Here is a 16,079-nt window from a genome sequence, read left to right on the forward strand (position 1 = left end):
AATTACTGCATTTGACAGAATATAAAATTAAAACAAGTTGTGTCCTTTCCTGTTCCTCTCTAGCCAAAGCTCCTTTGATGAGCTTCAGTATTCTTGAATTAAGGTCTGATCACAGCATTATTTTCCTTATTTATCATAAATTGTTAACTAATGTAGCTATTTATAGATCCAGATTCTCTATTGTGACAGTTGATTTACAAGTCTTAAGATTTCTCTTTGTCTGTTTCTTTCTAGGCATCACAAAACACTTTCATATCCTAGAACAAGCGATTCCAGGTAACAGCAGGTTTAAGAGTACAAGAGGTACAACTGTCAAACCAAGACAGACAAACTAGGTCAAAATGTAGGTCTAGCAAAGTTTGGATCTCCTCTGATCTTATTATTTCATTCCAATATTGTAAAAAATTATATTAATATCAACAAAAGTTTTGAGTTTAACTCAGCAGAAAGGCTATTACTGTTCTAAAGGGCTAACAAGTTCTAAGATATTATTAATAGAGGAAAAAAACAAGATAAAAACCAGCACTGTGCAACAACCTTTTAGCTTGGTTGTGCAATTTTTTAATCACACATGAAGAACATTACATGTAAAGATTCTGAGCACTAACCTGATGTTTAACAATCTGTCCCAGAGCCAGATTCAAATCCACCTGGCACTTTCCAAACAGTTTGAGGTAGCTGCTGCTTCCAGGCATTGCTTTGGTTTGCAGCCTGTTGGAGAGCTCGAGTTCTATCAAGCCCGTTTCAAACCTCACAGCACGCATCGAGGGAGTTGTTGCTGTCACCTGAATTCCCTGATGGAAAAGGAAGGTACAAAGCCATGAGCATCTGGCTCAGAGGCATGATGAGAAAGGAAAACAGAACCCAAGCGCTGTTTTGTCGTTGTAAGATTACCTTGAACTGCAGGCTCAAGGAGTAAAGAAGAATTTTTGGTTTATCTCCATCTGTTGTGCCATCGTGTTCATTCCAAAGAGGTATTGGCTGCTCCCCTCCTGTACACATTAAAAATGCACAATCACAGTTTTGTCAAAGAAAACATTTTAAAACCAACACATAAAAAAGTGACCATAAATTAATGCTCATTTTAAACAGTGTCCAGTTGAGGATTTACAAAAACAAGTGATGACTGGAGACATGAGTGCAGATCATACAATTAATATCTCTCCACTAAGAATGAAGGAACAGAGGCATGTTCCTCCCTCCTGGGAAATTTTCCATAGCAAGTCTCAAAGTCTGAAAGGATTAACACCTGCTTTTCAAAAAGGATGGTTTTTGTCCCCTGCACCAGTGTATCTCCTAGTTATCTGACAACACAAGTTTAACACTTGACCAAATACTATGCAAATCCCATGAAAATGAGGAATTGAAATGATATCAGTATTTTTCCATGAGAGGAAAGAGTATTCTGCAATTATTTTATTTTTGGGTTTACTTGCTCATTCTGGCACATTTCATTCCAAGTTATGTACCCCTAAGAAGCAATCCTGGTTTTAATTCTCCTTGATATTTATCTACATTCCAACTTAGTTTATAGGAAGGGCTTGCTGCTGGAAAAGGCTAAGCCATTATTTCTCTCCAAATATGCCAACTGATCTAATGACAGTTATTTGGTGGCAAGGACAAGCAGTTGAATCATGGATTCAAAAAAAACCCAAACAACAATCAATTTTTATCACTCCATTCGGTATCTGGATAATTTTCTTTTAATCAACACTGCCTTTAATTTTCAGATGACATTATTATGGACTGCTCTGGTCATGAACTAGCCCTCAATCTGTGCAACTTCACCTTCAGTAATTGGTACTTACACAGTTTTTATATAGGGATAATAGGCAAACAATACTTTAGTGCAACACAAACACTAATTAGAAAAAAATACTGCAGCACATCACACTAATTGGTATTTTCAAGGCATTTAAAAAATTACTTTGCTCCAAGTCAGAGGGACCAAGCCAATTTCTGTCCCCATTGTTCTGCACTGAGCATCCAGACCCACAGGTTGCTGACCTGACCACATCCCTGCTGAATTACCCCAACATGGAAGGCAACAGACACATTTGAAAAACCACCAGGCTGCTACTGGCAATACAAATGTACAGTCTGGAAAAGCAGAGAAGCAGCACTGGTAATAAATTCCTCACATAAAAGTACAGGGCAGATTGAAAGGCTGGGTCTATGAAACACTGTAAAAGCTAATACAGCTTTCCTGGTTCAGCACTATATGCTCCTCCACACAAAAAAAAAGTTCTGATAGAATAATGACAGCTGTCAGAAGATTTATTCTTGGCCCAAGCATTTTCTTACTACCCAATACTAATATATTTTGGCTGGAACAAGTATCAGGGTGTTTCTTGTTAGCCTTCAGGGAATTTGGCATTTTCCATTTTCTCCACTGCATTTTCTACCTGCCTTGAGGGCATGTCATGTGGACTGCACCATTCTTTTATTGGATGTACATATCTGAATATATATACACACACAGAGGGACACGAAAGGAGGCAGACGTACATACAGACATTCCTTTTACTTAGTTACCACTTTTTATTCTTTCCTCATGATGTTTCCAGCTATTGATGAATCTTACTAAACTAAAAATTTGCCTTTTAGGATAACTCAAAAAAAAAGTTCAAATCAAACAAAGTGACTACAGAAAGTAACCCAGCCAAGGTCACATTATGGAGACACACAGAGGCTGAAATCCAGAATGCCAAACAATCCTGCTTCCCAATAAAAGTCCTGCTTATGACAGACCTAGAATAATTTCCAGAGCCTCTGTTATCATTTCAAAGCCCAGCTCTGCTTCCTGCTGCTGCTTGCAGTGTTAGAGGTGAAATGAGGGTGGCTGTGAAATTAATGAGCTGATCCTGACTGAGAGTTACATCACGTTGCCATCAAACAAAGTTTGAGGATCTTATTTAAAGCAGCTTTTAAGTGTTCCACTTACCTGAAACCTTCTGTATGACCTCATTTACTTCCTTCATGAACACTTTTTGCACAAATACTAAATGGTTTAAAAGGTCAGTCGTGAGATTATGTTCAAAGGAGCCAACCTGTAGAAATAGAACATTTGAGAACAAACATTACTTTTAAAAAACAGTGGATTTTCAGGTTGTTTTCATTTTGGCTGCCAACATCAGAATTCTCGTTTACAAACACGCCAGACTATTTTTCTGACTAAAAAGTTCGTAGGAATGCCCTGCTTTTCCCCAGCAGGTGTTTCTTTTAAGCAGCATCCCTTTTCTCTCTGGAAAAATTAACTATGGAAATTGGCACACAAGTAGAACTTATGAACAGAACACTCTGTGTCGAGCAGAGCATTTTATATCATTAAGGTTCTATGCCATGTCATTATTCCATTTATGGAGCTGTCTAATAAAAAAAGTCAGCTATAAAACAAAAAAAAAAAAAAATATAGTTTTTCACTATTTGGATTCAGCTTGTAAACCTGAGAGTTCTGGAGGACGCAGATTGCTAAAAAAAAAAGTGAAGATGAACAGACAGAACTGTAATAGAAGGGAAATAAGTTATCAAAGATGCCTTGAAGGCCCACCTCAGCCACACAGCGCAGGTAGTTGCCCTGCAGGTAGTAGCCCTGCTTGGCAGGGAGCTCATCGATGCTCCAGATCTGGTCAGAGTAAGTGTCATGCTCTTCCATGACATATTTCCCTGACATGGTGACAGGAGGCAGGTTGAGACTGGCCGAAGGAGGAATGGTTGACATGTCAGTGGCAGAAACTTTGGAAGTGAAGCGCAGTCTGTGGTTTGGAAGCTCAAAATTAAACCTGGTCTGGGCACCTGAAAAATGAAGGCGGGGAAAGAAAAGGTATGAACTGGCAAAAGGATCTCTTATTTATCTTGAAATTTAAGAACAGTTTTGGAACAATAGAAAAAAAGGTAAATGGTTAAAACGTTACTGGAGTTCACACAGCCAAAGAACTATAAATACCTATCCACATGATTCTGGGTTGTCTTAATTTTTAGAGAAAACAAAGATTCCACAGTTATAAGACTAAGGGGGAAGTCATACAAACCACCTTGTGAAAACTGAGGCCTTACAAGACTATTCTAAACCAGCATTACAAATCAAAATTTAAGTAATCAAGGATCATAACCCGATTTTGGCAGTTAGAGGGAAGCTTCCTGGAAGGATGCTATATATGAACATGTACATGCCTTCATGTGCTCTTGCATTCTGCCTCTGGGAAGTGTGTAACAACCACAGTGAAAATTCTCTATATGGGCCTGCCTGGCTGAAGCCCATATTAAAAAAAACCAAAGCTGATGACAACAGATTCAAAGCTCTAGCTAGAACTCAACAAACACCAAGTGCTCGTGGGTGCTTATGGAAGGCCAAACTGTCACCTGTCATTCCATGACTCCTCATTCTTCCCATCTTGTACTCCGCCTTCAGGGAGGGCAGGAGCGCCGCTCCGATGGCAATCCCATCGATCATGGCACTGAACTTCAGCACGATGGGCTTCTTCTCCAAACCTTCTGGCAGCTGGGGGAACTCATTCGTTTCAACTGGCGTCTGATTGATGCTCGTTGGAGTCTTCTCAGAGGGCAGAGGAGTGGCCACATCCTCCTTGGCTGGCTGGGGCCTGCGCACCAGGACAAAAGGCAGGAAACCCTCGCTGTTAACCCACCCTGAGGTGCCAAAGGCTGCCAGGGGAGGGCTGTGGGAGCACTCACGCCGTGGAGGGCTGGCGGATGAGGTCGGAGATCTGCTTGGAGAGCTGGTGGGAGCTGCGCACCATCATGCTGTGCAGCGTGGCCGGGTGCTGCGGGATGTTGATGCTGATGGCGCCCACCTTCACCACGGCCGCGTTGTTGGTCTTGAGCCCCCTCTGGGCGCTGTACAGGGCCTGTGATTTGGCAATGCTGCACTTCACCACAGTTCTGGCGGCGAAAGGGAACAGCAGTCATTTGCACGCCCTTCCAGTTGTGGGTTAAACTGAGTCTTTAAGTGTCAGCTGAATTTTGCAGTAAGATTATCAATTACACCCACATCCCTTTTTCTCTCGCTTTACACACAGATGCACTACATGCCACAAACAACTACATTACACTTAAGAGAACTACATGTCATGCATGCCAAAAAATACCTATACCAAACTCCTATCCTTGCTTAACCTAAGGTCATTTCAGTGCATACACACCAGGCTGCACATAGACAAACAAATCTGCACACACAGAAATAAAAAAGAGCCTTCCATTTCAACTCCTGTTCAGGAATAATCTCGAATAATCCTTTTAGTAAAAACTCAGATTTCTGAGTTTTGCATCCAAATAGGTCATTGGAGGAAATACTTAACAGTAAATACACAGCATGTGATTCATAAATTTGTGCATTATATTGATGTTCGATTCAATAATATTATTGCAAAACATATTATCTAAACTTGATTTTAATATTGGGGAGGATATAGTTCAAAACGGTTATCCAAAATAAAAAGATAACTGCACTAAGCAGACAGTTTTTGATGTCATTATAGAATTTTGGCAGAGCAGAATTCACTAAACTCCTATTAAAAATATATTGGGGTAACACATAAATGTTTCTATGGTCAATTCCTGGAGGGTTACCCAATGGAAGTATATTATGCAGCCAACACAGAATTACAGCCTCAAAGAGAAGGACATGTAGTTGTCAAGATGCAATACATCAGTTAAAATGGCTGAAAAATAGACTAAAAATTGAATAAAATAAACTATAGACTATGTAAAATAGACAGTATAAAATACATAAAAACATTCAATGCAAGTTTCTCAAATACTGTATTTCAAGGGGTATAGCTAAAATACTTTTTGTATCATATTTAAATTGTTTATAGACAGTTTGGTCTCATGGTAGAAGATTCATTATTCTATGAACTCCACTCTCTAAGTAATGTTTCTTCTTATTCTTATGCTAAAATACCAGCAAGCCCAAAGCAACCCAGATGTGGAAATACAAACCAAAGGAAAAAAGGCATCACCCTTCTGCTTATAATCAAGAAATACATAGCACTGTAAGGCAACCACTGGCCTATCAACAGCAAATTAATTGCCTCAAGTTCAAGGAACACTCAGATTTTCACAGCTATGCCAGAGATGCAAGTGACCTAAAGCAGTTCAGAATTAATATTTTAGAGCAGACTGTCAAGTAGAAATGATTGCAAAATATGTGATGAAGGAAGAAACAATTCACAACAATTTTCAGAAAAACATTATACAAATAAACATTACTTAAGAAAAAGCCAGAATTGCTTTAATCCACCACTTTAGAAGAACAACGTTATTTTTCTTGATATTTGCTCCTGTCCCACTCTCTTCCTGCTACCATTCTGACTCAACTGTTGTGAAGCCAATCAAGAACACACTTCCATCTCCATCTCTAAACACAAAATACTACTGCATTCAAACCATTTTAAACATTTCCTTAATTAAAAATATATTACACCAGTATGGCTGTTGCAGAAGAAAGAAAGCTCAGCAAAATTAACTGTGCTTTTCTCCATATTTCATGCAACAAATGAATTTCATTGCTGCTTGCCTACAAAAAACCTACTTCCATGACAAGAATGTGGAACAACTGTCTGGCTATCCATTCATTATTGAAGATCTGCAGTTTGCTTACCTACAGTGACATGCCTGTAACACACCTGGTTCTATCTCATTAAAATCATTAATCATTATTTAACTTCTATACCAGTCATGCTTCCAGAAAGAATTCTATATTCTCACATCAATACTATAAATGATCACTCTGAATAAATAGACACAGATCTTCAGCATGCCTGGGAGTTAAACCAGCACAGAGAGAAATAAAGACAAAAAGGAACAGCCCTGTCCATGATGGCACCACAACTATCCCTCCAAGCACAGCAGTTCCAAAGCAAATCTCACCTCTTGTTCCCTAACATTTATCAACAACTATTTCAGCTCATTAAAATAAGTACAGGTGCAGATCTAAAGAACTTAAGGGCCACTAAAACCATTCCAACATTACAGTAGTGAGTGAAGTGCAATAGCAGTCCCTCAAACTGTATTGCTAACATTGACAAGGGCTTGTTTTAGGCAGATATTTAGCAGGCTTCATTAAAAAAGTTGATCTAGGTAATACTAGATGATGAACCAGGATGTATTCAAGCATCATCTGCCTCCACAATCACACAGAGTAGGAAAGCAGCCATTATCTACACAACACGGAGTTAATTGCAAGACTATTAAACATAATAATATGACATACAGAAACTCTTGTTTGGCTGTGCTGGTAGGAGATGTAGGAAAATCCTCCAGTCTACAGATGAAGATTGAAGAGAAAGCAAGAAAAACAAAAACAAAGCAAATAAAGAATAAACAGTCATGCAAAATTAGTCAGTTAATTACTTGTAACCCACAATATGACACTTATTTTTAAAATTACCAAGGTGAAGGTTTTGGTTTTGCTCATGTTTGTTCTTTGATCTTGTTGTTTTTAAGATTTATCGTTACTTCCCCCCTTTCCTTTTGTACCCTTCCCAATATGTTCATGACTGTCAGATTGGAACTTTTATTTATCCCTCTGAAACAAACTTACTGGAAGCAATTTAGATGAGGAAATTATAAAATTCTGTATGTTTTAATTTCTATGTAGCACCCTGCAAACTACCCAGGAATTAAAAGGAGAGAGAAACTCAAGTGACATTGTTTAGCCCCTTTCTACAAGAGTCATGTTCTCAGACCAGTACACATACTGAGGGTTACCCAGCCAACACCCAAATTGTGTGAGGGTGATCTGTGCTACAAAGAATTGTGGTTCAGCTCATTCTGCAACTCAAACAGAAAGAGATGCAGCTGGGAACAAATTAAAATAATGCAAGGCCTTTTTTGAGTCTGTGAACCTGGCAGAAATAAAAAAGCCAGAACAATGTGGATGCTGAGCAAATGATTCAGGATGTTCATGCACAGAAAGTGGTTCTCCTCCCCTCCCCTGCCACCTTGTGTCAATTATATAAAGGCTGGAGAAGGGATATTAGAACAACAAAACTAACATGAGAGAACAAAGAACGATGCATCATGAGAGTTGGAAAATATGTCTACTAAAGAAACACTATAGCTCTTAAACATATAATTACCAATGAATAATTACCATCAGAAGATTAATTACTCCCTACAAATCTCATATGGTTTGAGCCTACAAGTTTCAAAAAGCAATTAGCAGCACAAGAGAAATAATACAACTCATAACACTTTGATGAATTTGAACAATTTTAAATTGTAGACTTCATACTTACTGGATATTTGGGGTAATTCCCTCCAGCAGGACAATATTGACACCTCCAATGTGAGCGGTGGCACATGTCTCAGTCATCTTTTGGTGTAGCACATCTTCAGGGAAAAAAATTATTTAACAGCATTTCAGTCAGTACAATACTTCAGGGTGTGCTCACTGTTTTTAAAAATATTGCAGCAGGAAAATAACTGAAAAAATTACAGCTTTAGCAGTCACAGTAAGTGATGTCAAATATAAAATGTGACAAGAGGAAAGCTTTTGAAAAATGAGCGACTGTCTTCATGGCACTTTCTGAAAAGCTTTCAGCATCCTTTATAATAATTTTTGAAAAGCACTTGTTGAATATGATTATATCACACACACACACTGCACACGCGCATGTAAAGCTGCCACGGAATTGTTTCACGAATGCTTTTAGCCGATCCCACCTTTCATTTTCTCTTTCAGGGTGAAGCTGCCGTGGATCCTCTTGAGCTCAGACTCCATGGTGAGGCCGCCGATGTCGGCCTCCAGATGCGTCCTGTTGACCATGCCGATGCCGAAGACGATGAGGGTGACGTGCTGCGGCTCCGCGCTCACCAGGCTGCGCTTGCGCCCGTTGTCCTGCTCGTTCTCAAACACCACCCTGCAGGCCGGCTCCGTGGGGCTGCGCACACCTGCGCACAAACACACGGCAGCTCCCTGAGGCTCCTTGGGGGATAAATCCGTGCCACAGCCCACTTACATCCCCAGTTCAAACTGAGGATCACGGATATTTCGTGGCAAGAAAACTCCTCAGGAAAATTATCTGTGCTTCACTCGCTCCACCCCAATACCACTGCAACTGAACCGAATCCAAGACACCATGGAGACAATAATGAGCAATGTGGTTTCATTATTATTAACAGATATATTCACCTTATATAAATATTTGGAATGATCTGGTTTTATTGTTATACCAGAAAAATGCCCTGACAGTTTCCAATTGCCCTGTTTATTTTTTGATCATGGCATGGGCAAAGATTATTATAATTCGTCTTTTTGGATGGACAAGTTTTCCTTTTCAACATTCGGGAAGCTAAAAACAAGGTAAGAAAATTTACACTTTGTGCAGATGTTGTAACTGTGGATATGATATTCTGTGCATGAAAGACACTGGTATCTGTTTAATACGAGTTCCCATCTGACACACTCAGAAGTTTTTTGTTCTTTAGTTAAAAGAAGTCCAAAGAAAATATGGTAATAGAGCAACTATACCATCCTCTGCATATTCACAGCAACCTAAGTTCAGCAACAAAGAGAACGATGCTAAGTCAGCTCTCAGAGTTGCTGTTCTGTGTTGAAATACATCGGAAATAGTAATAATTGGAATAGTAATAATAATTGGAAATAGTAACAATCACACCAGATCTCAAAGTTTTAGATGAGAATAAGGCCTAAACACTTGTAATCTTTGTGGGACTTCACCAAAATCACTATTGCAGCTTTCCTTCTCTCACAGCAAGATTCACAGATTTATTTTTTTTACTGTCAGTCATTCTCAAGGCAGAGATTAACTCCCTCAGGATGGCTTTAGGTACCTGCTTGCATATTCCCACGGAATAATAATATGCAGCATTTCCATACCCCCTCGAACACAAAACAGCACTTTGGGAGGAACAAACTCAATCCACACTATGCAATTCGTGAGAAAAGTTAAGCTTTCCTTTTGTACATCATCTTGGTGAACTAATCGAAAGCTCACCTCTGTCCTCACCACTTGCCCCTCTAATCCAATTTAGACAGGATGGGCAGTTCACAAAAAGATATCACAAGCAAGCTTTAGAAAGCACCATTTAAGCAAAACCACACACACTTGGTTATTTGGGTTCACGAACCACTTTACCTGTTGGTCCAAAGGTTTCAGAAGACTTTTCTAAGATGCCAGTGGGATCAGAAATGAGTGAATAGAAGTTGAGCAGTTTATACATATTTTGCCAGCACTCTGCAGAGGGCTCGCTCTGCTCCGACACAGTAATGGAGTCAGAGTCATCCATATGGATGGTCACGTGGTCAACCACATCTTTGGAGCCTTTCCTGGACACTTTGGACGTCCTTCGCTCCGACCTGCCCAGGGAGTTCTTGTTGCGAGCCTCCTTCTTGTTGTTGTCGTTGTTGGTCCTCTTGCCCTTGGCGTTGTTGACGCGGGTGCCGCCGTTGAGGCTGCCCCGGGAGCTGCGGCTGAAATCCGAGGAGCGGAAGTCGCGGTGCTTGCGCGTTTTGAAGGTGGGCGTCGGCGAGGCCGAGCCGGCCGTGTACCTGCTCAGCTTGATGTCCGTCTGCGTGGCCTTGATGTCGTCGATCATGGTGCTGAACTGGTGGATGAGGCGCACCAGGGCCATGTCCACGTGCTGGCTGATGGACTGGCACGAGATGGTGAAGTTGCAGTGGAAGGTGTTGTAGTAGCGCTTGTTCAAGTCGTGGAAGGAGAGGGCGTTGGTGGAGTTTTGAGGGGTGCACATGGATTTCTCCATCACCACGGCGCTAATGCTGAAAGTCTCCAACATCAAAGCTGGTTTGAATTCCAGAGGAGGGAGATTGACGGCTCCTTGCCTGAGGAAAGGAAAGGTACAAGTTACTACTGTGCTGCTTTTTATGAGAGTGAGAGTCAAATAGAGCTTACATCTAATTTACTGAACCCAGCCTTTTATTTCCCTTAGGATATCACCTTTTTACCACAGTTCTAAATATGATAAAATGAACTTTTACAGTTTCACACTGTGTGCTACTAACATTGAAATCATCTAGTTCTATGAAACCTAGTTTGGCATGCAGTCATTCCATTACATCCTAAAGCTTTGCCCAAAATTGGTCCGGGGGAAGACTGAGCATTTTCAGAAGAATTCAAATCATTATTATTTACAGGATTAATTATCAAACACCACTTCAGAGCCACTCAAATTCCTCCCCACTATTATTTCCACCAGCTGTCCCCCTTCCACAATCTCCAATTTTCAAAAGGAGCTAAGATTCAAATAGTTACAATTCCCAAATCATTCTGTAGGAGGATTAAAAAAAATATTTTAACAGGAAGATCAGAAGAATAAAGGGCTGGTCCTTATCCCATGAAAGTGCTTCGGAAATCTGTCACCACATGAAAAGCCTAATTTCTGTTCTTTAGCCAATACACGTTTTTAAATCTCTCATCATACCTTCGGGCTCGCTTGCTTTTCCTCTCCTTTGCTGTGTCTGAATCAACAATATCTGCTCTGAGGCAGTCCAGAGTTCCTGAGAAGGACAGGTACTCTCCAAAGTACATCCTGTAGCACAGGGGCATCGCATCCTGCGACTGAATCCCCGTGTAACTCAGCAGAGGCTTGAACACAACCTACAAAACAAAACCCACCCAGTGAGTTATGAAAGCCTTGATCATTTCCACACTCCTGCTCAGCATGTGCAACCCCAGTTACCTGTGCATCTGCCAGCTGGACAGCAGGAAAGCCCTGGTTGCCCTCTTCTACCCCTGCAATGTCATCCTGGCTGGTGCTGTGCTGCGAGTGAGTGCCATCCAGGGTGTTCTGGTCACTGGACAGAACGGTGTTGAAGTCTGAAGCAGAGGGGATGGTGGGAAGATTGGGTGCCACACCTGGAAAATAAATACCCATGGAACACTAACACCACAGCAAATCTTACCACCAGTGACTTGATAAATTCAGCAGGATTATTTACACAGATAAACGAGCCACAGCGAGGTCTGTAACTTCACTAAAGGTGGCATTCAGGATAAAGAAACAGCCTGATATTGCTGGAACGGGTAGAGATTGTCCAATTCAAATTTGGAAAGAGTCTTTCTGCAGAGAAACACATTCCAGTTTACACAGGAACCACAACAGTTCAATATGTACAGCAATCCGTACAGCACAATGATGTTTGTAGGATCAGACTGTTGGTTCAGTATTAAAAACAAACTAAAGCAACTTCTTTTTGCCTAAGATTAATATAGCACAGTTGAAGGAGTGTTAACAGAAAAAAGATTCCAGTGTAGTGTTAGCGAAAAAGAAAATTAAGACACACACTGAAAAATCTGAATGATGACAGGCCAAGAAGAAAAATAAATGAGCTGCAATAAATTGTTACACCTGGTTCTTTAATAGACCTATGACTTTGAGAAATATATTTTTTCTTTATTCCCTTCCACAAGTTAACCCATTCCTAAGTTACTCCCAAAACATGTTTAGTCTCAAAATTCAACTGAGAAAGAGCAAGGATTCCAATGCACAAATCACAAAATAAGCATATGCAAATTAGATCCAAAATAGCCAACAAAATGAAGAAACTCAGCAACAGAAAATGATTTTATGGCTTAAGTTTTGGCAGCTACACATTGCTTTGGCAGCCATACTGACAGCTCCAAACGCAAGAAAAAGCTAAATTTTTGGAGGCAGGGTGAGGCAAAATAAAACATCAGTTTTGCTTAAATCCCATGTTTTCATTTCCCAGGTTGCTGTGAAGCCCCACAAGGAATACTTTGAACCAATTAAATCCTGTTGATCATAAACCACTCCCTCCGTTACTTTCAGTCAGAGAGTGGCAAACACAGGCCCAGCCAACCCAGAAGCAGCTGGAACTCAGCTGCAAATGAGCAATACCTGTTGGAAGGCTGTTGTGGCCAGACTTGGTGGCTGGGCTCTCCTGCACGACGCTTCCCCTGTTGCCCACGGCGTTGGACATCCAGTTATAGAAACTCACGGAGGAGGGCTCAGACAGCAAAGGGTGCTCAGACAACATGTCCGTGGCCACAGTGTTTCCTGTACAGGTAAAGCAGAAACTTCAACATTTCTGGCATCCAAGTCAGCAAAAACAAGGAACACTGCATGATTTCATGCCAACAACTAGGAACTATAAAAATAAACCTAATTCTCTAGGTTTATTCCACTAAATTACGTGTCAAACAGCACTACCACAGAAGTTACAAGTGGCACTAATGGATGTTGCACTACACATGGCTTTGTACTTGCTCATTTCTACCATTAATTAGAGGAAAGGAATCATTAAGACACCAAAATACCTTTTTTTCTGAACAATATTTCAGTCCCTGACAGCAAAGGAGAGAAGTTTTAGAGAAAATACAATATCAAATATAGTATATATTGTACATACACAGAAAAACTGATAAAAATACCCTCTGAAAAATAACACAGAGCATAAACACTTCAATGCTTCAAGCTTCTAAAATATTTCTTGAAAATAAACATTTTCATAAACCATGACTAAATCTTGAATTTATTTTATTTATTGATAATTCTGAAACATACTATTTCAGTAGTGAAATAGTAGTTTCTCTTTTTGAGCTACTCAAAAGGTTAAGAAAAAACAAATGCAAAATGGTTATTTCCTTATTCATTCAAAAAGACTAGGAAATTATGCTACATCATACCTGTTTATGCTTCTTCATACTTTTTTATGCTACATCCTACCTGTTCGTGTTAAAGAACTACTTTTAACTGCAGTTGAACTTCTTTGAGGAGTCCCTTCCAACAGATTGTGCAGGCTAGGAAAGCTCCCAGTGAGATAGCTGAGCAGACTTTCCTTCCTTGGGCTTTCCCTGACTCCCATTCCAGAGCGGCCAACGTGCACTGGTGAATCTGTAGCTGTGTCTCCACTGGTGTAACTCAGGGAATGATATGGATGGATGCCCTGTGAGCAGAAAACAAATTAATGAAGTACTGTAGAAACTGCAAAAACAAACTAATATTTAGTCTGAATGAAAGGCTGGAGCGCAATTTTAGTACAAGTCACTGGAGAGCTTTGCCAGCCTTTGATTTTGTTCCATGGCAGTTAAATCCTTGTCATAAATAAAAGATCAAAGGCTGCAAAGGTTAGGGCACATCCTTAAATGATGCACAGGAAGTTCATTGGCAAGAAAACAAAGAACACATGAAGAATACAGACCAGCTGCTGGAGCATCCCTGTTGTAAGGTCAGGAGCACATCTTCCATGTAACTTTGTGCACGCATTTACCCACCTGCAGCTACAGAACTGCTCCTGAACGGGCCAGCCAGACCCCACCAGGGCCCTGTGCACTCACCTTGATTTTGAGCACAGAATCACTGTGGGTGTGAGTCTTGGACAGCTTCCTCATGATCTCAGCGCCGCTGACGGGCCCGGAGGAGGCGCTGGCAGGGGGAGGGCGGGTGGCCGTTCCTTCCAGCAGCATCGTGTGCTCGCTCACCGTGGCTGCACCAAGCAAACATGGGCCTCACTCGGATACTCCTGGCTCTCCAAATCTACCTAGCATCAGGCACATCTATCTACAGGCAGTCATGAACCTCCCGGTGCTGGCACACACCTACACAGCGCTGTCTGATTTATAAACAAGTATAACACCTCAGACAGGCCTGTGCTGGGTTTTGTTCAGTAATCCAAGTGTTTCTGCTTAATTAAAACAGATATTTGAGAGAAGGGGGCAAAAATTGCCTTTATACTGTATGTTTACATACAAGTTTCTCACACAAATATCTTTGCTCTCTTAAAGCTGCTAACTGCAGCCTGGCTTTTGATGGAAATGTAGTAAATAATTAAGTTGATTTATTTTGTGCAGGGAAAAAAGACAAAAGACATGAAGAAAGAGAGGTCTCCTGTTTTGTTTTTCCCTGAACAAACACTAATTATTGTAATACTATAATTACCATTGTTAGCAGCAGCCTCAGAATGAAGGTGATATACATGAAAAAAGAAGCTGGATCATTCTAAGGAGACTATAATGTATCAAACACTAAAAGTTAAGAAGAAAAAAATGTCTGAGAGGAGCTGCTTGCCCCTGTGAATTTTTATGGATGAAAATACCTGCATCAAATTCAAACTCTGCTCCTGCTTGCCCCTGTGAATTTTTAGGGATGAAAATACCTGCATCAAATTCAAACTCTGCTCCATCAGCACTTGTGTCACTCTGCAGGCCCCCTCCATTGTCCAGTCCAAGGCCATCCTCATGCTCGTGGCTGGCATTTGGCTGCAGCTTCATTGGCTGGGCTGGTCTGTGCAAGCTGACTCCTTTAAAGGCTGGGGTGACCACAATGAACTTCATCCACTGCCTTGCTAAGGCAACCAGACCTTTCTTTAAGGTCACTAAGGCAGGAAGACCATCACTCTTTAAAAAAAAATAAAATATATATAATAAAAATTCATATCACAGCATTTTGAAGTAAACTGGAGGGAGAAAAAGGCAAAGCTCTCTTAAATCTCTATACTTAAGAGGCTTATGACAAACATGCTGGCACCATCACACATCAAGCAAGAAGCCAAGGAGCTGACAGATAAAAAAATTACAGCTTCACTGAACACAGTAAATACATTTATCTACATGACCTGAGGAGCCAGCCCAAGGGGCCAAAAATAAACAACAGGAAGCAGGTTTGTTAAATATGAAGCTAAAAGCACTTGAGTAATTATCAGGCTCTGAGCTAAGATTCATAGCAACTTTGTACAAACAGAAATGAAATTAAAAAGATTGTTTTTTTCAATTGTTCATAAGCAGTGTTTTAGGAATATAAATTTGAGGCCAAATATAGGGATTGTTTTGATTACATCACTGAATTGTGCTAAAGAAAAAAAAAAGCTTGGCATTTTAACCACAAGTCAAACTGTGCTATTTGTGCCACAAATTGTTCTATTCCTGATCACTGCCTCTCAGCTGAATATGTTGAAAATCAAAGTGTTTAAATCTGACAGCTGTGGAATTGGATTATGAAAATGACATAAAATCAGGAATAAACACTCCTCCCTTCTGCCTGATGTTTGTTCAAATAACTATTTCCCACTACAATCTCGATATTAACACTCTAAAGCCATCAAGAAAAATATTAGA

The 16,079-nt window shown here is 40.4% G+C and overlaps 1 protein-coding gene across 10 annotated transcripts in view; it reads right to left on the bottom strand.

Annotated features, from left to right (window-relative positions):
- Positions 1 to 16,079, bottom strand: part of BLTP1 (bridge-like lipid transfer protein family member 1) — an 86,069-nt gene that overhangs the window by 21,386 nt on the left and 48,604 nt on the right. For 8 of the 10 annotated variants that reach the window (XM_064711613.1, XM_064711610.1, XM_064711609.1 and 5 more), the window contains exons 40-55: positions 15,122 to 15,362; positions 14,304 to 14,452; positions 13,693 to 13,912; positions 12,865 to 13,023; positions 11,686 to 11,861; positions 11,428 to 11,603; positions 10,122 to 10,828; positions 8,686 to 8,913; positions 8,259 to 8,352; positions 7,232 to 7,282; positions 4,693 to 4,899; positions 4,363 to 4,601; positions 3,551 to 3,795; positions 2,945 to 3,050; positions 895 to 992; positions 609 to 794 (exon numbers count right to left, since the gene is read on the bottom strand). In XM_064711613.1, coding sequence (XP_064567683.1) covers positions 609 to 794; positions 895 to 992; positions 2,945 to 3,050; positions 3,551 to 3,795; positions 4,363 to 4,601; positions 4,693 to 4,899; positions 7,232 to 7,282; positions 8,259 to 8,352; positions 8,686 to 8,913; positions 10,122 to 10,828; positions 11,428 to 11,603; positions 11,686 to 11,861; positions 12,865 to 13,023; positions 13,693 to 13,912; positions 14,304 to 14,452; positions 15,122 to 15,362 — 3,282 coding nt within the window. The remainder of the gene's footprint in view (positions 1 to 608; positions 795 to 894; positions 993 to 2,944; positions 3,051 to 3,550; positions 3,796 to 4,362; positions 4,602 to 4,692; positions 4,900 to 7,231; positions 7,283 to 8,258; positions 8,353 to 8,685; positions 8,914 to 10,121; positions 10,829 to 11,427; positions 11,604 to 11,685; positions 11,862 to 12,864; positions 13,024 to 13,692; positions 13,913 to 14,303; positions 14,453 to 15,121; positions 15,363 to 16,079) is intronic. The other 2 variants (XM_064711607.1, XM_064711608.1) reach the window with 2 other exon arrangements.

Source organism: Zonotrichia leucophrys, chromosome 4 (assembly GCF_028769735.1).
Source record: "Zonotrichia leucophrys gambelii isolate GWCS_2022_RI chromosome 4, RI_Zleu_2.0, whole genome shotgun sequence".
Lineage (NCBI taxonomy): Eukaryota > Metazoa > Chordata > Aves > Passeriformes > Passerellidae > Zonotrichia > Zonotrichia leucophrys.